This window comes from Felis catus, chromosome B2, assembly GCF_018350175.1.
Source record: "Felis catus isolate Fca126 chromosome B2, F.catus_Fca126_mat1.0, whole genome shotgun sequence".
Classification (NCBI taxonomy): domain Eukaryota; kingdom Metazoa; phylum Chordata; class Mammalia; order Carnivora; family Felidae; genus Felis; species Felis catus.
Window position 1 is genome coordinate 11,974,760 of NC_058372.1, and position 24,545 is coordinate 11,999,304.

At 42.6% G+C, this 24,545-nt stretch overlaps 1 protein-coding gene across 1 annotated transcript in view; it reads right to left on the bottom strand.

The window, feature by feature from the left end:
- Positions 1-1,454: 1,454 nt before the first annotated feature.
- The window catches only part of STMND1 (stathmin domain containing 1), a 28,313-nt gene continuing 5,222 nt past the window's right edge, over positions 1,455-24,545 (bottom strand). The window contains exons 2-5 of the mRNA XM_006931422.4: positions 17,870-18,050; positions 13,288-13,439; positions 4,721-4,852; positions 1,455-3,807 (exon numbers count right to left, since the gene is read on the bottom strand). Coding sequence (XP_006931484.2) covers positions 3,520-3,807; positions 4,721-4,852; positions 13,288-13,439; positions 17,870-18,050 — 753 coding nt within the window. The 3' untranslated portion in view covers positions 1,455-3,519. The remainder of the gene's footprint in view (positions 3,808-4,720; positions 4,853-13,287; positions 13,440-17,869; positions 18,051-24,545) is intronic.

The window sequence follows — 24,545 nt, forward strand, 5'->3', positions numbered from 1 at the left end:
CGTGTAGTACTTTCAATATATGTGAAATATTTTAAACACACCTTTTATTTTTTTAAACTTTTTTTTAATGTTTATCCATTTTTGAGAGAGAGAGGCAGAGCACGAGCCGGGGAGGGGGCAGAGAGAGAGAGAGAGGGAGACACAGAATCCGAAGCGGGCTCTGGGCTCCGAGCTGTCAGCACAGAGCCCGATGTGGGGCTCGAACTCATGAACCACGAGATCATGACCTGAGCCGGAGTCGGATGCTTAACTGACTGAGCCACCCACACGCCCCTTAAATATACCTTTTAAATATTAGTTTAGGTATAAATTATCCGTAAGGGTTTTTTTGTTCACCCCCCTAAACTGGAGGGTTTACTAAACATCAAGTTTACCTCCTATGAGACTGGACCAGACCATCTTTCACAAGGAAATCGATATAGGCGTTTTTCTGTTGCACCCAATTAAAATGGTTATAGGGACATTTACCTAAGTTTGTCTTCCTGACTCATAACTTCCTGAAGGTTGTAGCTGGATTTGAGTTGAAATACCCTGGCGGCTGTTCAAAACCTCTGCTTCAGCAATGAGAAAACCAATTAGGTTATTCTCAACACATAAAATTAACGTGATCCCAGAGGCTATATTTTAGAAATCTCTTTCTTTTCTCTTACTCTTCAGTGTAAATCATCCTTTTAAATAAAAAAAAAAAAAATGAAAACAAAAAGAGGATCATGGGAAAAAGTCACATTTACATTTGAAGTTAAAAAATAGTACGTTGCCGGGATGGGCTGACGCTCTGGAGGCAGTGGGAGGATTCAAACCCCAGCCGGACCCCCTTGATGCCAGGGTTCGTGAAGGTGAAAAGTCCTTAGAGCCTCTGAGCCTGTTTCTTCGTCCGTAAAGCCTCGGTCTGTTTGGTGAGTAGTAATATACTTAGAGCTTAAGAGCCGTTCCTTGTATCCAGGTGTCTATTTTCATCACCTCTCTTCCCACCCCGTTAAAGTGTTTCTTGCTAAGAAAATACATGGCTAGTCATTCTGGATGTGTTACTCCGCTGTATTTAACTCTCTCTATGTAGAAAGCTTTCCAAGCCAGGTTATCAGCGATGATGTTCACATCTGTAGTGCATGTATTTGAACTCAACAAATGTGTCACCCAAGCCACTATAAGTAAGAGCATAGAAGTTCAAGAGAAAGTATTAGTGGGATATTTATCAAATTGGGGGATTTAATATACAACAATTACTATAGAGGCACCTGGGTGGCTCAGTTGGTTAAGCGTCCGACTCTTGATTTCGGCTCCGGCCATCGTCTCAGGGCTTGGGATGCAAACTGACAGTGGGGAGTCTGCCTGGGATTCTCTCTCTCTCTCTCTCTCTCTCTCTCTCTCTCTCTCTCTCTCTCAAAATTAAAGACAAAAAACTTTAAAAACAAAACAAATCAATTACTACACATTTGCACTCCGTGTATATTTGGGCCATTTAAATTTTTTTATTTACAGAGATCTGAATGATACCTAAATCCTTTTGAAGTGGCCTACTGCAATCATTTCAGCTACTGTAATATTTTGTAAGATTATCACATGTCACCACAAGACAGCTGCCAGAAAAAATCTCAGGACAATATGGAAAACATCATGTTGGCCACCTGGGATTTTACATAAATAGCATTCTATAATATTACGGCATATTCTAGTTTCCACAGTACTTTTAGACCCATTATTTCATTTGGGTTGATGGAAGCGGTTATCCCAAATTAACATATAAGGTAATGGAGACACAGACTGCCCTGGACCAGGGCTCTGCAGGTCACATTGTAAGACGGAGATCGTGCTTCTTAAAGGTTTGGGTTCCGGAATGGGTTTTGAAAGAAGTCCGTCCATCATACCACCATCATACCTGGCTACCGGATCCCAAATCCTACAATATCCCAAAGGGAATGCATAAGCAGCAGGTGCCTCGTGGTCCTCCGGTCAAATTGCACTGTCCCCAGCCCCTGGTTCCCATCTTTGGGGGCTGTCCTGCTTCTCGGAGATGTGTGGGGACACCGACGCATCCACTAACAAAATATTTACACGGCACTTATGATGTGCCATTCACCTTCGGAGGGACAAAAAAATGCAACTGTGAACAAGACACTCATCTCCTGCTCTGCTAAAACCGAAATATTTCGTGGTGGAGCTGAAAACCTATCAGGCGATTTCAAGTGGGTGGCAAGTGCAGAGGTGAGTGGGCCAGGGTGCCGAAAGTCAACTGGAAGAGAGCAGCACCAACCCAGACCGGGAGCTTTGGACTAAGTGGTCTGAGTGGAGACACAAACAACAAGAAGGCATTAGTCGGCTCCAGCAGCGAGAGGGAGAGAGGGGAAGTGGGGAGCTGCACGTGCAAAGACCCTGAAGCGGAGGAGAAGCAGTGTGATGAGTCTGAGGGGCTCAAGTTCAGCACAAGTGAATTGTGAAAGCAGAGATCCTTACCAGTCACAGAAAGGGTTCTGGACTCTGCTTTGACCACGAAAGGCACCCAGGAAAGGGTTTTCACCAGAGGACTGTGGTATAGGGACCAAGGAAACTTTTGTAGAGATCCAGTTGGATGACAGGAGGGTGGTGTGAGGGGAAATGTGTGAAAATGGATGGGAGATCTTCAGGATGTAGACTCATCAGAGGCGCCCGGGTGGCTCAGTCGGTTAAGTGGCGGGCTCTTGATTTCAGCTCAGGTCATGATCTCACGGTTCATGGGATTGAGCCCCACATGGGGCCTGGGAATCCTGCCTGGGATTCTCTCTCGCCCTCTCTCTCTCTCTCTCTGCAACTCCCCTGCTTGCACACACGCTTTCTCTCTCAAAATAAATAAACAAATAAATAAATAAAAAAAAGAATGTAGACCCGTCAGACTCCCACGTGGGAGTTAGGCCCAGGGCCTCCTGCCAGTGTACCCCCTCCGGGACATCCCCCACCCCTAGACCCTAGTGAAGTTTGTCTTTTTTCATACTTAATTCTCCGAATTGGATATTGCTTCCTTAAGCTGTATGGATGAAAGTGTAATTCAAACAGCTTCAAGATATTGCTTTCCATCTTTCACAACACAGAATGAGAATAATGAAACATACAGATAAGCATACAGATCATTCAAACACGTAATACAAATCTGTGCAATTTGTCTGAAGGGACCCTCAGAGGGTGAACATAGCCAACGGGCAGGAGCAAAAAAGAAGGGTTTCATCTGGCACAAACACATTAACGTAAGCTGGAAAGTATTCATAAAGATGTCTTCATAGCGTCTGAAGCCCCACTGGAAGAGAATGCCAACTTTATAATGTGGAAGCCAGTCAGATCTTCCTGGGGTTTTTTCCCCCCCTTTTGCTAGCTAGCATAGATATTGAATTGACTCAGCCAAGTTCAGCCCATGCACATTATACAATCGTTCCTAAACCCATGGCAAATCCCAGTGGGGTGAGATCAGGCCTCCAGAAAAACACGAGACAGACTAAAATTGTCACAGTCAGGGAGAATGGATGTCTTTTCATGAAATCCACATAAGATGGCTTATTCAAATACATCATCTGCTTGGTTGTAAGACACATCTGACTCCACCAACCCAAATCCTTCATAACTGAAGTTTCTATCACTCGATGCCATATGACTCTTCTTCCCTTTCAAAGGCTTTCCTCCCTGCGGGTCAGACGGCTCAAACTCAAACACAGCGGAACTCACAGCGTGAGGTCCTTTGGCAAACAGAACCTCAGCCCCGTCCGGCTCAGCTGCATCTGAATGATTGGCTGGGGACAAAAGTCGGTCACTCCTTAGCCTTTTTCTTATTTCTTCTTCTTTAGTCTGAAAAGCGGTATTAAAGAATGAAAATGAGCCCCAATAACTTCCTCCGAGTTCTCATTAATATGCCTGAAATTAACCTGTATGATTTTCCATTTCATTATTCAGTCACTTCACAAACATGTGTTGAGGAACTACATAAAATCTTGGTTTGCGAGCATAATTCGTTCCGGAAACAGGCTGGTAATCCACTTGTACATCGAAGCGAATTTCAGAACCACTGGCTCAGTTGTGATCGTGTGACGTTCAGGTACGACTCATATTGCAAGGCATGGCTTGTTTATCAAGTTAAAGTTCATTAGAAACGTTTGCCTGTCTTGCGGAACGCTGGCAGAACAAGTTACTCGCAATCCAAGGTTTTACTGCACTATTAAAGACAGGCGCACACTCCCTACCCTAGTGGAGCTGAATGGGGAGTCACTTTCCCCCCTCCCCCCCACCCTCCCCGAGAGGCCAGGTAAAGAGATGGAGACAAAGGCTGTCAGACCACAGCTGTGAAAGCTGCTTCCTGGCAGGATGGGGGACAGAGGGTGATGGGGACCCGGGGCGGTAATGGAACAGGTGTTGGTCTAATGGTCTGCACGGCCTCCTCTCGGCCTCTATCCTCCACCCACGCCCCCCTCCCATCCCCACCCCAAATGAAGCTTTTCTTCTTCCAATGAAGAAAGCTCCATACTTCATTCTGAGAATTGAACAATGCTTCCTTAGGCTATTCAGATGAGACAGTACTTCAGCCAGCTTCAAGATGTTGCCTCCCTCCTTCACCACACAAAGAGAATTAAAGTAAAATTAAGCATCCTGCCTAGGAAGCACAGATCACTAAGACACTGGATCTGAATCTTCAAGCTGCAGATAGGAAAGGCCTACGTGGGCTCATTTCAGCAGGTAGCACACAGTGACACAAAAGCTCAGGTACCTTCTTGTGCATCTCCACCGCTCGCACCTTCTCTTCTAGATCGTTCGTTGTGAAAGCCTTTGCTTCCTTTTTGAGCTGAAGTTTTTTCAGCCTGGCTGGAGGCTTTCTCAGAGGCCACTCGGTCACGTTTGCCTGGAGGAAGAAAAGGGAAAAAACAACAAAAGGGAGAAACAGACATATTCACTGGTGGAGGAGAGAGATGGGAGAGGTAGAATCAACACAGTGTACAATGTCGATCCTAAAAATCTGAACAGATACGTTGGCAGATTTAAAAATCACGATGTGAACGCTGGTCACCCCAGAACTAATTCTTCGAAAAGAGAAACAAAGGTCTATTAGATGCCTAGAAGGAAAGACAGGCTCTTTCTAAAACACATTAAAGAATGCAACAACGTTCTGGAGCTGGAAGAAGGCTCACGAGAAGAAAACGTTCTGGAGAATGAACACAGGTGGGAAAAGGTGGCAGACGAGTGATGAGTGAATGCTTAGTTCAAGGTCAAAAGTGAAACCTGATAATTTTGTAATATGCCACAGCTAGAAGCGCCTTTCCCTTGGGATCGAGATCAGTTTTGAGTACTTTGGGTCTCATGCAGGAGAAAATTAACCCGAGCAGCAACCTCGGGCTGGCCTTTGCTGTCAGGACTCTGTGAATGTTTTCAGGATGGGAGGAAAAATCCCCAACTATTTCATGTGACTGACTACCCTTTCCAAAGTTCAAAGCAGCAATAGTGACTTTCTGATGACAACTTCTAGTTATAAAAAAGGAAAAGTGTCGTGAAGGGTTTATAAAGAAAGTTTTCATGTACACTTTTTTCTTTTTAAAAATTAGTTTTCTATAACGTACATCACTTAGGAAAAAGTAACGTGACACGTAAATAACTGCATAGTCTTCTGTTGAACCCCCTGGCCCCCAGTCCTACTCATCAGCATGAACTATGTGAAAGAATTTGGTATGTGTGTTTCCAGGCATTCTCTACGCACATATATTTATGGACATATGTATGTGCAGTACAACTGTAATGCTAAACCAAACATAAATGAAAGGATACCCTCTACAGGCTGTGCAATTTGCCTTCTTTACTGAATTTGCTACGGACATCTTTCTAGTTCTATGACATCTTTCCAGTTCATTATAAAGTAAACTGATTGTTCTAGGTAATTTCTGCAAAGACTTTTAAAGGCAAAGGAGCCACTGATATCCATCGTAATATCTGAAAGGGTCTCTTTACTCTACAAGCCTGCTGGTCCCGAGAACACACATCAGAGAGGCAGTCTAGCATGTTAGAGAAAGATGCCAGGTCAAGAGTCAGACAGACCTCGGTCTGAGTCCTGACTTGGCCAACGTGTGCTTTGTGTGAGTGCTTAAACTCTGTGAACTCGCTTTTGTCACTTAAACGGTGGGTTTAATGATACTTATTTCACAGGATTTTCTTTTTTAAAGGACTGTACAGTAATCACTCGGGAAATGGTAATTACATTTCATTCAATGAAAGGAGTGACTGTTTTAATGAAGTTTTAAATTAAAAAAAAAATTTTTTTTTTCGACGTTTATTTATTTTTGGTACAGAGAGAGACAGAGCATGAACGGGGGAGGGGCAGAGAGAGAGGGAGACACAGAATCGGAAACAGGCTCCAGGCTCTGAGCCATCAGCCCAGAGCCTGACGCGGGGCTCGAACTCAGGGACCGTGAGATCGTGACCTGGCTGAAGTCGGACGCTTAACCGACTGTGCTACCCAGGTGCCCCTGAAGTTTTAAATTTTAATTGCAGTAGAGTTAACATACAGTGTAATGTTCCTTCCAGGTGTACAATATAGTGATTCAACCATTCCTTACATCACCTGCTGCTCATCACAAGTGCCCTCCTTAATCCCCATCACCTGTTTTTCCCATGCCCTCCCCTCCCTTCTGGTAACCATCAGTTTGTTCTCTATAGTTAAGAGTGTTTCTCGGCTTCTCTCTCTCTTTCCCCTTGCATGTCTGTTTCATTTCTTAAATTCCACACGAGTAAAATCGTATGGTATTTGTCTTTCTCTGACTGACTTATTTTGCATAGTGTTATACTCTCTAGTTCCAACCATGTCATTGTAAATGGCAAGATTTCATTCTTTTTATGGCTGTATAATATTCCTTACGTAACAATCCATCTATATATATAATATTATATACCCTACCACTTTTTTTTTTAAAGGGAATTTTTTTAAATTTTTTTTAACGTTTATTTATTTTTGAGACAGAGAGAGACAGAGCATGAACGGGGGAGGGTCAGAGAGAGAGGGAGACACAGAATCGGAAGCAGGCTCCAGGCTCTGAGCCATCAGCCCAGAGCCCGACGCGGGGCTCGAACTCACGGACCTCGAGATCGTGACCTGAGCTGAAGTCGGATGTTTAACCGACTGAGCCACCCAGGCGCCCCTACCCTACCACTTTTTTATCCATTCATCCATCAATGGATACTTGGGCTGCTTCCATAGTTTGGCTATTGTAGATAAAGCTGCTATAAACATAGGGGTGCATGGATCTCTTTGAATTAGTGTTTTAGCATTCTTTGAGTAAATACCCAGCAGTGTGATTACTGGATCATAGGGTAGTTCTATTTTTAACTTTTGGAGGAATCTCCATACTGCTTTCCCCAGTGGCTGCACCAGTTTGCTTTCCCACCAATGGTGCAGGAGGGTTCCTTTTTCTCCACATCCTCACCAACACTTGTGGTTCCTTGTGTTTTTTATTGTAGCCATTCTGACAGGTGTGAGGTGATAGTTCATTGTGGTTTTGATCTGTATTTCCCTGATGATCAGTTATGTTGAGCATCTTGTCATGTGTCTGTTGGCCATCTGGATGTCTTTTTTTGGAGAAATGTCTATAAATGTCTTCAAGCAGTGATTTTTTTTTCTTTTCTTTTTTAATGTTTATTTATTTTTGAGAGAGAGACAGAGCACGAGCTGGGGAGGGGCAGAGAGAGAGAGAGAGGGAGACACAGAATCCGAAGCAGGCTCCAGGCTCTGAGCTGTCAGCACAGAGCCCGATGTGGGGCTCGAACTCATGAACCACGAGATCGTGACCTGAGCCGAAGTCAGACACTTAACCAACTGAGCCACCCAGGTGTCCCCAAGCAGTGACTTTTTTCAATGACAGCACACAGAATCATCACCAAGATAGAGTATTTGTCCTGAAGGGCAGGAATGGGCCAGCAGGCGGCCTGGGCTTTAATCCGGGTTGACCTCTAATACCCATGGTGTCCCTGAGGCAAGACACCTCTACTCTTCGGACTTCATGTTCTTACATGTAAAACGAGTGAGGGGGCTGAGGACCGCTAAGGTTCCCTCCAGGTTTAAGAACCATGCTTCTCAGAAAGCCGTTTAGAGGGAACCATTTGTTGAAGCTCTGGCTCACTTACAGCCATCAGACAGTTTTATGTGGTGAGAAGTTTTTCACTACACGAAAACCGTGGAATGTCTGTCAAAGCAAGTTCCCCTTCCCCCATCACTGTATTATTTATATGACAATTGGCTGTTAGGCTCCCTCCTGGCAAAAGCCATTTGCTGCAAAGAGGGACGTACTTGCTGGAGTGGCTCAACTAAAGATACTGTGAAATTAGTATGAAAACAGTTTTTTAGGGAAGTTCACTCACAGAAGGCTAAAAACGTGAGATGGCAATCCCAGATTCAGTGAAGAAAGGCTCCATGAGGCTTGACACAGGAGTCTGAATCTTAACTAAAGGAGTAGGTGAGTGGTTCTGAGAGACTTGGGATTTCCGGTCTGGGTGGACTCTTCCTGTGGCTTTAGCTCAAAATGATGCCTAGGAAATCAAGTACTTCCTCCCGCTTCCGGAAGTTAATCCAACCTGGGCAACCCTCATCGTTTCCCGAGTTTGACATTTGAAGTAAAAGTCTTGGAAGACCTGAGGGAAAATATCTGTACTCTTTCCCACTGGATTTTATAAAGTCAGGCGTTACCAACTGTGGGCACTTAAAAATAACAATAATTGTGTGATGCTTAGAGAGGGTGCTCCCTATAAAAACCCTAAACCTGTAGAAGTTACTAGTTCAATTATTTCCTTTAAGAATACCATCAGAAGACTGTCACACCCAAAGATGCTGTGATGAAGTTTGGATCTTGTTTCTAGCCAACCTGGCTTGTATATATTACTTCCTGTGGCCACCATGTAGCCCTCGGAGTTTCCCTAATTAGCTGTTGATCCACAGGTAAACCTACCGTGGCTATGTTCCCTCCCCAAAGTCTTGTGCATAGAAGGGGTCAAAGCTTCCAGGAGACCTGCCGTTCTTGCTCTAGCCCCGTGAGACCTCCCAGCAAGGTCACAGCGTCAGCTGACATTAGTCTTACCCAGCCCACTTCCTCCTCCTTAAAAAACTCCCCGTGAGGTTCAACGAGTAACGGTAGGGACTCTGATGCAAGAGAGACGAACTCCCTAACTGCACTGAAGGTTACCAAGGGCAAAAGTTGCCCAGAGAAGGGGATACACTTTGGCCAGAGACAGAATGAGTCAACAGAGAAATCGGAGTCTTGTGTATGGAGGCCAAGGGGCAGGGAAAAACCGAGTCTGGGATAAAAGACACCTCAAGTGGATAATACCAATGTGGATAAATGAGAGCCAATTACACTTCTTGTAGAGATCTGTACCAATCCAGACACACAGCGACGTGTGCATATAAAGTCCATACACATTTATGATACAGCCACTTAAGTCTCTTTAGAATATTTAAAAATATACTAAAAAATTCATTTAGTCTGATACTTAGGTTAATATTATATCATTATATATTATAATTAATTATATCAATCTAATTCTTTCTGAGTTACTCGGAGTAAATTCTATTAGTATGACTCTGTTTGAAAGCATGTTACCCCAGGGGCACTGTGAAATTGTTGTACTACTTGCCAAGAAGCAAATGATCACAATTAAGAAAAAAGACGAATGGGGGCCTGTGGATAGATACTTCCCTGGACCTCCAGGGAGAGACTGACCCACAGGGGGGTCCCCCAATTCAGCAGATGAATGGAGGACCTCACTTTTCAGCATCTTGTCTTATTTTTCACTCTACATGAGAACTAAATTAAAGAAGGGGACAGATCTGGGGCGCCTGGGTGGCCCTGTCGGTTAATTGTCTGATTTTCGCTCAGGTCATGATCTCACCATTCGTGAGTTTGAGCCCCGCATCGGGCTTAGCACTGCAGAGGCTGCGAAGGCGGAGCCTGCTTGGGATTCTCTCTCTCTTCCTCTCTCTCTGCCCCTCCCCTCCTCTCTCTCTCTCAAAACAAATAAACTTAAAAAAAAAAAAAAAAAAAAAGAAGGGACAGATCTAACATTCCCTGGTATTTATACTAATGGTATATGTTAGAAGTCTTGTTTTTAAAGTTTTCTCACATTTATTGTTCTATTTTTCCCCCCATAATATTTGATTTAAAAGATTTTGGGGGACCAATGAAGAAACCGTGTTACATGGCTTCATCATATTGTATAACTGCTGACATTACTAACATCCCTTTGGTTTGCATTTTTAGCCAATTTTATCATCTGTTGTTTTTTTCTAAAAAATATTATTAAATATTGGATAGGAAAAACATTAACTATCCAATAATACTTCCGTTCTTAGTATGTTCCCTTTTCAGTATTCACTACTCATCTTTTCACATTGGCTCAAAACTTTTGCCAAAATATGAAGGCACCTGGTGTCTGATATATGCATGTTCTCAGCTACAGCTGAACTGTAAGAGACTTTACCTGTGACGCTAAGCAATTATACCTCTCCCTCATTTCCCTGTGTTCCTGGGGATACTCTTTGTCCTCTGCCTGGAAGTAAGTTACATTTTCAGGAATCCTTTAGAATTCTCACACAATGGGGGATTTCATTTCAAAAGATTTAACACTTTCCAGCTTTATAATGAATTTGAGGGCTTTGTGTATGTTGGTAGAAAAGTCAGGGCAGTGATTCTTGGCCTGGGCTGCCCACCAGAATAACCTGGGAGCTTTTGAAAGCACTGTGGCCAGAACCCATCCCCAGCCACTGGTCCCAGGGGGACCCAGGCACTGGGATTTTCTTTCTTTTCTTTTTTTTTAAACATATTTTTTAAATGTTTATTTAATTTTGAGAGAGGGAGAGAGACAGAGCTTGAGGGAGGGAGGGGTAGAGAGAGGGAGACACAGAATCCAAAGCCGTCTCCAGGCTCTGAGCTATCAACACAGAGCCCAATGTGGGGCTCGAACCCACGAACTGTGAGATCGTTACCTTGAGCCGAGGTGGGATGCTCAGCCAACTGAGCCGCCTAGACACCCTGCGAATCCCAAGGAGGCTCCTCACTGTCAGCACAGAGCCCCATGTGGGGCTCAAAACTCACAAACTGTGAGACCACGACCTGAGCCAAAACCAAGAGTCGGATGCTTGACCGACTGAGCCACCAAGGCGCCCCTGGGGTTTTCGAAAGCTTCCTAGGTGATTCGAATGTGCAGCCAGGTTAAGGACCACTGCTCTAGGTGATAAAACATACAGCTGTGTGTTACCGCGCTGGCTTTTTGCAAATCTAGATTATGCTGGGACATCGTGGCCCAAGTGCGGAGCAAAAAGCAAAAAACAAAAGCAAAGAGCTGTGTTATTCTTACCTACCTCTGCGGTCCCGTCACATTGAAATCCTTTTGAGAACAGTCCAACTAGGCTCCTGACAACTGTTCCATTTCTACAGAATACGAACACACTCATCATCTTTGGCTCACTTAATGATGTTATTGAAAGTCAAGCCTGTAGTTTTCATTTTTCAGATACATTTCTTTCACAAGGTGGCTTATGTTAATTCACCTTGTCGTGCCCTTGTAAGGTCTCAGTCTGGACTCCATCTCTGGCGTCTGAATCACTGGAAAATATTTTAATGCTAGTCCCATTGTGGTTAGCATCAATTTTCTATAGCATTTCCCTGAAGAAGGCATCGCTTAGCGACTGAAAGTTTCCACAATGTATCCTCCTCCAAATTGTTCTCTTGTCTTTTTTTCTTTCGACACACCTTCCTTTTTCTGACCCCCAGAGACTCACCTATAGCTGGGAAAGAATCTCTCCCCCTCCTTTTCCATGTTAAAGACCCATCTTCCAGTACTTTCAAATAAGATACTGTACTCTAAAGTGCCATGCATCTCACAGATGTGAACTGTCATTATATTGGTATTATCTTTTCCACTATATAATCTATTTTTACCTTCCCCTGTCCCCGACACCCTCTGATTATTCGCAGCCTGATAACATCATTCGTGAGGTTTAGCGATTTCCTCTCTTTTCCTCAAATACCTTCTGTAGGATGTATTTTCTTCTTCAAGAGAAAATGCCACTTTGGTTTTTATTCATGAGTCTTAAGCAATTCCTACACGCAGAGAAGGAAATTACCTTTGTTCAAACACTTAAGTGACTTGGTCTAGGTGGCATACTTGATTTAAATAATGTGTCTATTTGTCCGCAGTCGATTGTTTTCCCTACAAGACAAGGATGGGCGGCCGTTGAGGAGCCTTCGATGTTATTTCTGGTCCCCATTTCCATCCTTTCTGTGTCTTCCTTGTCCTTCCCACTCATCTCTTCCTAGGCTTCTTTTCTCTGTTAATTCTTCTTTCCACCTTCGTTAGGCGATGGGGTTGCTTGGGAGCTTTGTTAACAAACGAACACCCGAGAAAGCAGAACAAACAACACCTGCCATCGTCTTTACAGGTTTAGACAGAACTTATTAAAAAATTAAGGACTCAAGACTTCGGCCACAACCAGTCAAAATCAGAGTAAAAATTCTGCTCATGCTAGGGAAACACTACAACCGATTAGTCAAGATGAATCAACAAAGAAAAAGAAGAGTGTGAGGAGTTTTATAACCGTATTCATTTCTTCCTGTTTGACCTTAGGGTCAATATCGAAATGTGTACATATAGGTGTATATGTAAATGTGTAAGCATATCTGTTTTAGCTTTGGCATTTAGGCCTATTTTTTATTAGATAAATCAGAGTTCAGTTTTATATTCACAATACCTAGTCCACAGGCAATGCTTAATAAAAATTCTTCAAAGAACGAAGGCATGTTATTCAATGGGCTTACTGTCCCTCAATTTCAGTAAAACCGAAGATATGTTTTACTGGATTCCTTTATCATCAATGATTAGGGCAGTTGCTGGGTGCCTGGCTGGCTCAGTCCATAGACTATGCGGCCCTTACTCTCAGGGTCGTGGGTTTGAGCCACACGTTAGGAATAGAGATTGCTTAAATAAATAAACTTCTCTTTTTTAAAATTTTCTATGAATTATTTATTTATTTTTTTAATTTACATCCAAGTTAGTTAGCAAATAAATAAGCTTAAAAAAATGATTAGGGCAATTCCCGAGTCCGTGGAAAAGGATGATGTGGAGATGGGTGAAAGAATTGATGGGAGAGAAACCTGGCTTAGATAAATGCTATAATCTGCATCGTGACTTTGGAAATCGTAACTCATGATCAATCATATTCTACTACTGTTTTAAACTATTACTATTACTTTCAAACTAAACTATAACTATTAGCTTATAGCTAATGTTTAATTAAGGAATACTTGCCATGACATCATAAGATTCTCCATTTCTAAGTACTTTGCTGTGGCTTTGTATTATTCCTTGACCAATTAATTCCTCCAGGATGTCTGATGACTTTTGTCGTTCTCGGGTCTCGGGGGCTTGGGGGTTATGGATTAATCCACCGGTCACTAGGTCTTCCAAAGGAAAAGAAAAAAGAAATAGGAATTTAAGCATGAACATTTTATCAATCGGATGCTAAATGGATGCCTCATAAATCATGCCGCTTCATTAAATCTTGGGTGAACACTCTTACCTACATATCTGTTTCTATTATAAATCTTTGAATCCTTTGAAGTTGAAAGTCTTCACGTTCTTTTAGAGGATACACATCACCATAATATACGGTTTGCTTAGCAAGCCCCATATTAACATAACAAAAAGTCTTTCATGTGCTGCTATGTACTACTTTTTTTGTTGTAACAACACTTATACACTGGGGTAGGACTACATGGGTTCTCGACACTAATTACCAAGCTAGAGCACAGCAAGGAAGGAGATCTTCTTTCAGTGACTCTTGTGAGTTGCAGTTTGGTTTCTATGCTTTGTATACAAAGGATAAACAGTGCGATGTTGCCAAGAGACTTCTAGTTCCGCAACCTTGAGCTTACAATTACGCCATCTGCTAAATCTATGTAAGTAAAAGTAATGCCTTTTTGAAAAGAGTCTTTGAACCAAATCAGAACTGAAGTGAAGTGATGTCAGCTAAATTTTTATTAATGATTCTAAAAATGGCACCGAAACCGTGTCTCCGGGAGCCTTTATAAACTGCACTAATGAGAAAGATCCCATCCCCCCATTACAAACCGCCCAGTGCTCCAAATAAGCAAGCATCTGTTTTTCCGGACTCACATCATGAAATAAAGGTGCAATGAGTCTTCAGAAATGAGCTATTTTCTATTTTGTAATCATCAAGAAGTGCTCACTGTAACCCCGTTGATTCCGTCTAGTGGACGGAGTCTTTTAATGAAAATTTCTAACCTCGCTGGTTAACAAAGACAGTTTTTGTGAATTTGCAGTGGGAAGAGAGAAAAAATGCACACATACACACGAGCCAGATGTCTCTTACTTCAGAATATTTGCCTTCTTGTTACGAGAGACTTCTCTAATTGACCACTGCAGGTAACTTCAACAAATCGCCTATAATCTCATTTCTTGTCCAGTGTTGGGTCTTCCTTCTACCTTCGCGTGTGTCTGGAATAGACTCGATTCCCACTGTAAAGAGCTATATACAGATTTTGGTACAGAGTGGCAAAGCATGTCTTTGAAGTATGTAACCTAGAAGCTTGAAACCACAGAGAAAAGTTAAAGCTAGAGGTAAAGAATTAGATGGATTTTTTTTTTTTTTTTTTTAGAAGGTGGATTTACCTGGAAGGGCCAAAATGATAACAATTGCTATTTACTGAGCAGTTACGTGCCTGGCACCGTATTAGGTACTTTATAGACTTTATAACACTGTGAATTCCGTGAGAGAGGTACTGTTATCCTTACTGTACAAATAAACTGTATGAGAGAGGCGAATTAACTTGCTTAAGGTGACATGGGTAGGAAGAGAATCAACTAGGGTTTGAACTCAAGAATATCCGACTTCCACATCTGTGTTCTCTGCCACCCTGCCCCCCCCCCCCCACTCCTTTCCCAAGGTCATGGAAGGAGGTCCACTGCATGATCCATTATTTTTCTGAATCCACCAAAGTATTTGGCTTGACATTGACAGTCGTTAGCCTACAAAGAGAACCCTGAGCTATCATGGTCATTTCAACTAGTTCTCATGATTTCTTGGGATGCTGAAGACGATTGGGGAAATGTGTGAAAATGACATTATGCTTTTTTCTGATCATGAAAGTGATACACGGTTACATAGTAAACTTGGATAGAAAAGAATGAAAAAAGAAAAGAAAAATGCCCATACTCTTAGCATTCAGAGATTACCACTGTTAATATATCAAATTTTACTTTTAAGAATCAGACACCATACTGAACATAGTTATGTTTCCTATGCAGTCAACATATACACTAGCATTTTTTCACGACATCGGAAACTCTTCATAAGCATAAGTGTCAAAAGCGAAGTCATACGAGAAAATGTGGGTGAATTCATCTTAAACTCTGGTGTAGGAAAAAACTTTCTAAACATGACTCAAAATCCAGATTCAATAAAAGAAAAGATTGAGAAATCTTTGATTTTAACTACATTAAAAAGTGTTTGCAAGGAAAAAAAAAGCAATAAATGTCAAATATAGATACCATGTAGCTTGTGATTTGATGTACAAATGGGGTACAATGTCATTTTTGGTATTTTTGCTAAAAATGCATAACCCGAAGTTAATCATGGGGAATTCTCAAACACAAACTGAGGAACTTTCTACAAAAGCAATGCCTTGTATCTCCAAAATATCAATCCGATAAAAGACAAAGAAAACCTGAGGGACTGGCCCTGGATTAAAGGAGAAAAACACATTATGTCTAAATTAAACGTGTGATTCTGGATTAGATCTTGAACCAGAAATTTATTTACAAAGGACATTTGTGAGACAATTGATAAAATTTGAATATGCAGATGAGACGATGTACTGCGTAAGGAGTAATTTGCTGATTGTGATCCCTGTACCGTGATTATGCAAAGAATATCCTTGTTTTAGGAAACATATATTGTGCTTAGGAGTAAAGTGTCATTATGTCTGCGATTTGCTCTTAGAAACAATCTAGGGGCGTGTGTGTGTGTGTGTGTGTGTGTGTGTAAGAGAGAGAGTGTGTATGTGTGTTTACGTGAGAGAAAGAGTGTGTGTGAGAGAGTGTGCCAAAGAGGGTGTGTGAATGTGTGTGAGAAAGAGTGTGTGAGAGAGACAGAGACAGAGAGCATGTGTGAGAGTGTGTGAGTGTGTGTGTGTGTGTGTGGGGGGCTATGATATGTGCAATTGTATCACATGCAAATGTGGTATAATGTTAGCATCTGGGAAATCTGGGGGAAAGAATATAGGCGTCCTTTGTTTTTGCAACTTTACTTAAATCTGAAATTATTTACAGTAAGTGTTTTTTGGTTTGTTTGTTTTAAGAAGGAAGAAACTTGAGAAGTGTTAGAGTGAAACCTGAAGTTTTAATCGACTGCGTTCTGTAGCCGGGCAGGGCAAGGATGCAGAGAGGACACAGGAGGAACAGGGCAGAGGACAAATCTAAGCCTCGGGGCATTGGTTCTGCACTCTGGGGCAAGGTCTCTTCTGGAAACTAATCGACAACACATTTGGGGAACACTGCTTTGCTGGTTCACTCCCTCCCCAGGCTCGTGTCTCTTGGCTCCACCCTGCTGGCTGGACTGACGGGGAGGGTGCACCCAGGTGTCCCCTCCCGCCCGACAGTCTGCCGTCTGCTAGGGCCACAGACATTGAGCATTCACAGCGCTCCCGTCCACAGAATCATCAGAGAGAGACACACAGAGAGAGGAGAGGCGCCCCCCGCTCTATCCCCAGCCTCCTACCTCGTTCTCTGAGCTCACGAAGACCTCACCTCAGAACCACGAGACGAGGGCTAATAGGAAAACTATCATAACGAGACTGTGCCGTCCAAGTCCAAGGAAAAGAATCTCACTTACTAACCCATCTCTTTTCCATCTCTAACTTGTAGCTAGGGAAGAAACAACGGCCGCGAGGAATGACACACGAGGCTTCCCCCCAAATAAAACGGAACACTTTTGCTCGAGTTCTGTTGAACTCAATTGGTTTCAGAGGCTGATGAAATATAAACGGGAGCTCTCAAATCAACACCAGGGGGGGTAACTCAAGTAAAGCAGAAACAACCGTAGGAAAAATCAAAATAGTTTCCAAGGAGCACACCAGGTCATGATTACTTCTTTTATGATTTTGGAAGCTGTTTGTTTTGTATATTCGCTGATGCTTTGGATGGGAGACACAGGGGAAACAGTTTGACATAGGTTTTATTTATTTTTTCAAATGTAGAACTTTCTCTTGGAAACATGTTAACAACAGTGGAAGTTTACAGGAATTTAACCAAAGCCTGTGTGACTCCTCCCTCCTAAGGCCTGTTCCCAACCACCAGTAAGGGCTCTTAGTTAAAAAAGGGGGGGGGGGGGAGGGAGAGAAAAAAAAAAGTAAGATAGTTTTAATTACTTGATCTACAAGAAGAGTAATGGTTAGCATTATGTACGCACACAATGAAGGCTTAAGGCTACATCCTAATGTCTCAGAAATAGGGATTTTGCTATTTGGAGCACTGCCTCGCCCACAAAACTGTGATAAAGGGGTTGCTAGCATACATCATACTTTATATAACTTATATATGTGTTTTTAAAAAATATTTATTTATTTTGAGAGAGAAGGAGCACATGTGGGGGAGGGGCAGACGGATAAGGAGACCGAGAATCCCAAGCAGGCTCCCCACTGTCAGTGCAAAGCCTAATGTGGGGCTCGAACTCATGAACCGTGAGATCATGACCTGCGTGGAAATCAAGAGTCAGACGCTTAACTGACTGAGCCCCCCAGGCGCCCCTACATTTTACAATATATGTAGAGAGATAGTGTTTTGTAGAGATTAATATACATGGGGCTGTTACCTGAATTTATTCCTCTGTTTCTTTCACTAAGAAATGGGGGACTTTCTGTTGTGGTTCCAGGTAAACTTCCCAACTGAGCCTGTATTTCCAGGCCCTCGGGGCTGCTCAAAGGGTCCTTGGGTAATTCAGCTCCAATCTGGGGCCTGAGGTTCTCCACGGAATAAGTCACACCGACATCAGCCTGTGAAGAGGGAATAGCTCCATGAGAGTCAACATTTCTTAGAAAACAGTTTCTTGGAAAATGAAAACAATGTCACAAGGTCTGCTTTGCAAATATTTAGCCTACAAGTATGCGCAGTAGGCTGATTAGCCCCAGCCACCTGTACATGTTACCACGCATGCAGATATCATTAATTTTTTAAATGTGTATTTATTTTTGAGATAGAGACAGAGCATGAGCAGGGGAGGGGCAGAGAGAGAGGGAGACACAGAATCCGAAGCAGGCTCCAGGCTCTGAGCTGTCAGCACAGAGCCCGATGCAGGGCCCGAACCCACAAACCGCGAGATCATGACCTGAGCCGAAGTCGGACGCTCAACTGACTGAGCCACCCAGGCGCCCCCTTGTGTGTTTATTTTTGAGAGAGAGAGAGACAGACAGAGAGACAGAGGGTGAGTCGGGGAGGGGCAGAGAGAGGGGGAGACAGAATCTGAAGCAGGCTCCAGGATCTGAGCCATCGGCACAGAGCCTGATGCGGGGCTTAAACCCAGGAGCTGTGAGATCATGACTTGAGCCAAAGTCCGATGCTTAAAGGAATTGCCCAGCTGCCCCCAGATATGATTAATCTAAGGACCTTGAGATGGCATGATTATTCTGGATGATCCAGGTGACCTATGTGTAACCATGATTGTCCTTAAAAGATGGAGGCGGAGGGAGATGTGGCTACAGACGTGGAGAAGGTGATGTGCCAGGGAAGCAGAGACACATTCGAGGATGTTACCAGCAGCGGATGAGGGAGGGTCACCAGCCAAGGAATGAAAGAATGTAGCTCTAGAAGTCAGGATGGGCAAGGAAAGGGATTCTTTCCCCAAAGCTCATTCCTGAAGGCAACCCACCAACTTTATCCCCAGCACAGCTGACTGTAGCCCAGTGGAACTGATTCTGTACTTCAGACCCCCAGAATTGGAGGAGAATAAAATTGTGTGGTAGTGAGCCACCAAATTTGTGATCATTTGTTATAGCAGCAATAGAAGTTAATATAGTATCTACTAGGAATCTATCAGGTACAAGCTACTATGCTGAGCACCCCGGAGGACGCCAAGCTGAACATGTTCATCAAGTGTGAAGAGGAAAGATACTGCTGTGTAAAAATTTTTTTGTCTTTTGTGTGTGAGAGAGAGAGAGTGGGGGAGGGGCAGAGAGAGAATCCCAAGCAGACTCTGCGCTGTCAGCACAGAGCCTGACATGGGGCTCGAACCCACGAACTATGAGATCATGACCTGAGCCAAAACAAAGAATCAGTCGCTTAACCAACGGAGCCACCCAGGCTCCCCTAAAAAAGTTTTCTTTAAATGAAACTGTCTTTATTGCTTATGCTGATTAAAGAAGTAATAGAGACTCATTGAAGAAATAAATAACATAAAAGGAAACTGTTGATCAGTTTTGTGTCAACTAAGCTAGTCTATGGTATTGTTATCCAATCAAACATGAGTCTAATCGTTGCCGTGAAGGTATTTGGTAGATGTGGTTCAGGTCTACAATCTGTTGACTTTAAGTAAAAGAGATTATGCTCGATAATCTGGATGGGCCTCATCCAATCAATTGAAGGCCTTAAGAGTAGAATTGATGTTTCCCTGAGGAAGAAGTTTTTTCTGTGGACTGTACCTTCAGCTCCAGTATGGTCCTTTCTGACCACCTGTAGTATCGTGTGAATTGTGGACTTGGCTAGCCAGCTCCCATAACTGCATAAGCCAATTCCTTGTAATACATCTATCTATCTATCTATCTATCTATCTATCTATCTATCTATCTCTCCATCCATCTGTCCATCCATCCAGTCAACCATTATACTGGTTCTATTCTTTTGGTAGAACCCTGAATAATACAGGAACACGGTAAAATATAAGTACCATACTCTACACTAATAACATCTTAGTATATTACTTCTTAGATGTGCTTGCTCAAAGAAATATAGTCTTTAAAAACAAATTGGAATTGGCTAATTAGCACATGAAAAGATGCTCAATATCATGAGACATTAAGAAAATGCAAATCAAAACCAGAATGAGATACGACCTCACATTCATCAGGATGACTATAATGAAAAAAAAACACACACACACAGGAAGTGTGAGCGGGGGTGTGGAGACATCGGAGCCCTCGTACAGTGGAGTGGGAATGTAAAATGGTACAGCCACTTTGGAAAACAGTTTGAGAATTTCTAAAAAAATGAAACAGAGCGTTAGCATATGACCCACAAATTCCACTTCTAGGTATATACACCCACACAAAATGAAAGCATACATCCACACAAAAACTTGCACGCAAATGTTCAGAATTCACATTCAAAATATCTAAAAAGTAGAAACAACCCAGACACCCATCAACTGATGAATGGATAAATAAAATGTGATATGTCCAGACCAGGAAATTTTATCTGGCAATAAGAAGAAAGAAAGTACTATTGCATGCTGCTCAGAGATGACGTTTAACAACATTCTGCTGAGTCAAAGAAGCCAGACGTGAAGATTGTTCCAGTTACCAAACACTCAGAATAGGCAAATTAATAGAAACGGAGTGTAGATGTAGTGGTTGCTTAGGAAGTAGGGGTTGGCCGCTAATGGGTAGTGGTTTCTTTTGTGGGCGGGATAAAAATGTTCTATTAGATTAGATTGTGGTGACAACTGTGAATTGTATAATATGTGGATTATATTTTAAGAAAGCTATATATAAATAATATACATCAAGTTCTATATTAAATGGTATTTAATATTTCCATAACCTGTTTTTTCCATTAAGGATATGTCAGGGACATTTGCGTACGTCAATATATATAGGTCTACCTCATTCTAGTTAACGGTGGGGAGTAGTCATTTATTTGATGACTGTAGTGTAGTCTATTATATAATATACTATAATTTATTCAACCAATTCCTACTGACGGCCATCTTGGTTGTTTCTATATATGCTTCTATATGTGTTTCTGTATATGTCTGCAATATAATGAACTATGCTGGCGTAATATATGTACATATATATATCAGTGTGAATTCACCCATCATTCCATGAGAATAAATCCCTACATCTAAAGATGTACACATTTTCTATTAATATGTGTTTCCAGAGTGTCCTCCATAAATCTTGCACTGGCTTACAATCCCACCCCTTCCTTTTATGAATCTCTATTCTTCCATACCAGTTCCACTGATTGTAAATACGTCAATACACTGTAAAAAGGGTCCGTATGTGATTTAGTAAACCACTGACTCCAAAATGCTGGCCCATGTCAAATTTTTCATAGTCCCACAGCAAAAGAAGAAAAATAAGAAAAATGTACTGAGTGTTCCAAAAAGTTAAATTAATTCAATTTAAAGAGTTGGCATTTATTGGAGAGGCAGCGTGTTCTAAATATTGGTATGTTCAGGAAAAGTTTTCTCCAATCCTCGCAAACTCCCCTGCCCCCTTTCTCCTAGTGCTGGCCTTTCCTTCCTTGCTTGGGTTGATCAGCCAACCTCTTCTCCATCACACATACCAGTGAAGCCCCCTCAGTGTCCCCAGGAGACCTAAGCACATAAGCAACTTCTACAGAGTTTCGCCTTCCGGTTATTCTTCTCATGTCTATTGATTTCATGTTTGTTGGTCCAAGCGGTGCTTTTCTTCTCCCCTGAGTATTAGAAGGTCCCCAGGACTGTACCTCCAAGGCCCCATGGTTCCCAGTAATTCCCTGGCACACTTGTACCAGGTTGTAGCTTCTTGGGGCAGCAGAAGGTGTTCAAGAAGATGCTTGAATTGGCTCTTGATGAATGAGTTTCCAGTGGGCAGGGAGAAATTGTCATTGTAGACAGAGAGGCTAAGCACACACAAAGACGGGTACGAAACAATATTGTGAGCATATGAACTTGAATTATTCCAGGGGAGCAGAAAGATGGAGGTAGAACGGGGTAGATGCTGAGTGGGAAAGGGAAGTCTTTTGTGATGAGTAAAGGGGCTTGGTTTTATTTTGAATGTGACAGGAATCCTTTGTAGGGTTTTTGTGTATGGAAGTAAAATAAAATGATCAGTCATGTGTTTTAGAAAGATCACTGGGGTTCATTTAAATGAGGGGGGCTGAAGGAAACAAGGAAGGGACAGAGCAGGGCGGCCAATTACAATGATTGCAATTGTCCAGGTGAGCTCTGATTGAACGTGACCTAGGACAGTGGCAGTGAAACTGGGGGAAAGAGATGGAAGAAACATTAGAAAGGAAGACAGCAGACACCCTCTCCCCCCCCAGCTCTTCCATTTAAAGGAGGGACAAATAGGACATCAGCATTAAACCCTTGGTAATCTCACAATAAAAATCACCCAGATTTTTAAACACCTAAGCACGTTTGTTCACTTTCTGAAAGCTCTCCAAAGAGCTGTGAAATCCATCAGAGGCTAAGTAGAAACCACAGTCGCCAGGTCCTGGCGGCTCCAACACCCACCCTCAGGTTCCTGTCATTCAATGACGGTTTCTCGAGTGTTCGAATGTTCATGGGGAGACTCACGTAGCTCCCTATCACTGTGTTTACATAACATGCTGGCTGCAGCTAATCAACATCAGTTCATTGTGCTGGGGGTTAATTAGCTCTGTGCTTCAGGGCTGCATGGGAAAGTATGAAAACGCGACCAACTGAACAAACAAGTCGGCCAACAAAAAGTCGACAGATCGGAAATACCAATGGCCTACGGAGAAAGTATCAGAGCTCTTATGTGCTCTTTCTATCTCTCTCCATTTGTCTTTCTTCATAGACACAGTTACTGCCATTTAGTCCCTGTACGGTAAGCTGACCCAGGAAAAGTCTTTATGTATATTACGTGCATTATTTTATTATATAATAATAATCTTACTATATCAGACAGGGTCTCTCTCATGTGCACACACACATTTACAGATATATAAAATATATATTGTTATTTTATATATATATAAATATATAATATATAAAAATATATGTTGTTACATATAACAAAGGACAAGGAGACTCTGATGGTTTTTTTTCAGGTGCTCATAGTCCATGCTGACGGGAAAGAGCAAAGATCACAGAGCCCCCGGTGGCTTAGCTGGTTAAGGGTCCGACTGTGGCTCAGGTCGTGATCTCGCAGTTCATGAGCCTGAGCCCCGCATCTGGTTCACTGCTGTCAGTGCAGAGTCGCCTTCAGATTATCTCCTTCTCTCTCTGCCCCTCCACCACTCGCACTCTCTCAAAAATACAGAAACTTTTTTTTTTTTTTAAAAAGAGCAAAGATCACATTAGGTATTCTTGACCTCCTTTCCAAATAAACTATTGAAAACTGATGTCTGCAATGGCGGTGAAGCAGGCAATTTCACAAGCTCATTGTGTCTTGCAGGCCTTCGTTTTTTGAACATAGCAGGGCACTGAGTTACACATAGGGATGAGTTTTGCCATCTAACGTTTCCCATCAGAGACCTTGGAAAATTTAGCAACAACAAACAAAAACACGTCCATATTGGAGCTGAGAGCACACACGAATATTCTCAATCTAAAAGGCGGCTTTTCACAAAGATATTCTGTCATCTACAAACCAGAAAAATAGATTTAATTTTTTTAATTTTTATTTATTTTTGAGAGAGAGAGAGAGAGCATGAGCACACGTGCTAGGGGGGAGGGGCAGCGAGAGAGGGGGACAGAGGACCCAAAGCAGGCTCTTCACTGATAGCAGCCCAAAGTGGGGCTTGAACTCACGAGCCCTGAGATCATGACCTGAGCTGAAGTCAGACACTCAAACGACTGAGCCACCCAGGCACCCCACAAGTCAGAATATATTTAAATTCCACATTTAATATGTGACCCTCATTGGTTTCATCAAAGTGAGGAATCCAGGCCTTACCAAGAATCTTAACCCCTTTATTCTGACTTAGATCCCGTCTGCCTTCAAGCTCTGTTAGTGACCAAAGCTTAAATGGCAGCAAATGAAGCACAATCTTTGGGCATAAGATAACATATACCAGGCTTCAGTTTCCAGAGCAGAAATGTAAGGTTTTTCTCTCTGAAAAACTAAGCATGTCTTTCAAATATCTTATCTCTGTGCAACACATTCTGGAAATTTTTAACCCAATTTCATAATCTAGACTTGAGAACAGACACAGTTCAGAGGCCAGAAATATTGACAAATTAATTATACCTATGCCTCTCGGGGGCATCGCAAAAACAGTTTTCTTATTCTTTCTATGCATGCAGGGTTTATATTTTCACACCAATGAGAAGTCTATCTGCCGTGGAGGGGATCAGGAGGTGGGTGGGAGGTTTGACTTTGTTTCCTGGAGATGAAGTTGTGCAAACGTACAGATTTGAAGGGCGTCTGGGTGGCTCAGTCGATTAAACGTCCAGCTTCAGCTCAGGTCATGATCTCGAGGTTCGTGAGTTCGAGCCCCACGTCGGGCTCTGTGCTGACAGCTCAGAGCCTGGATCCTGCTTCGGATCCTGTGTCTCCCTCTCTCTCTGCCCTTCCTCTGCTCGTGCTGTGTCTCCCTCT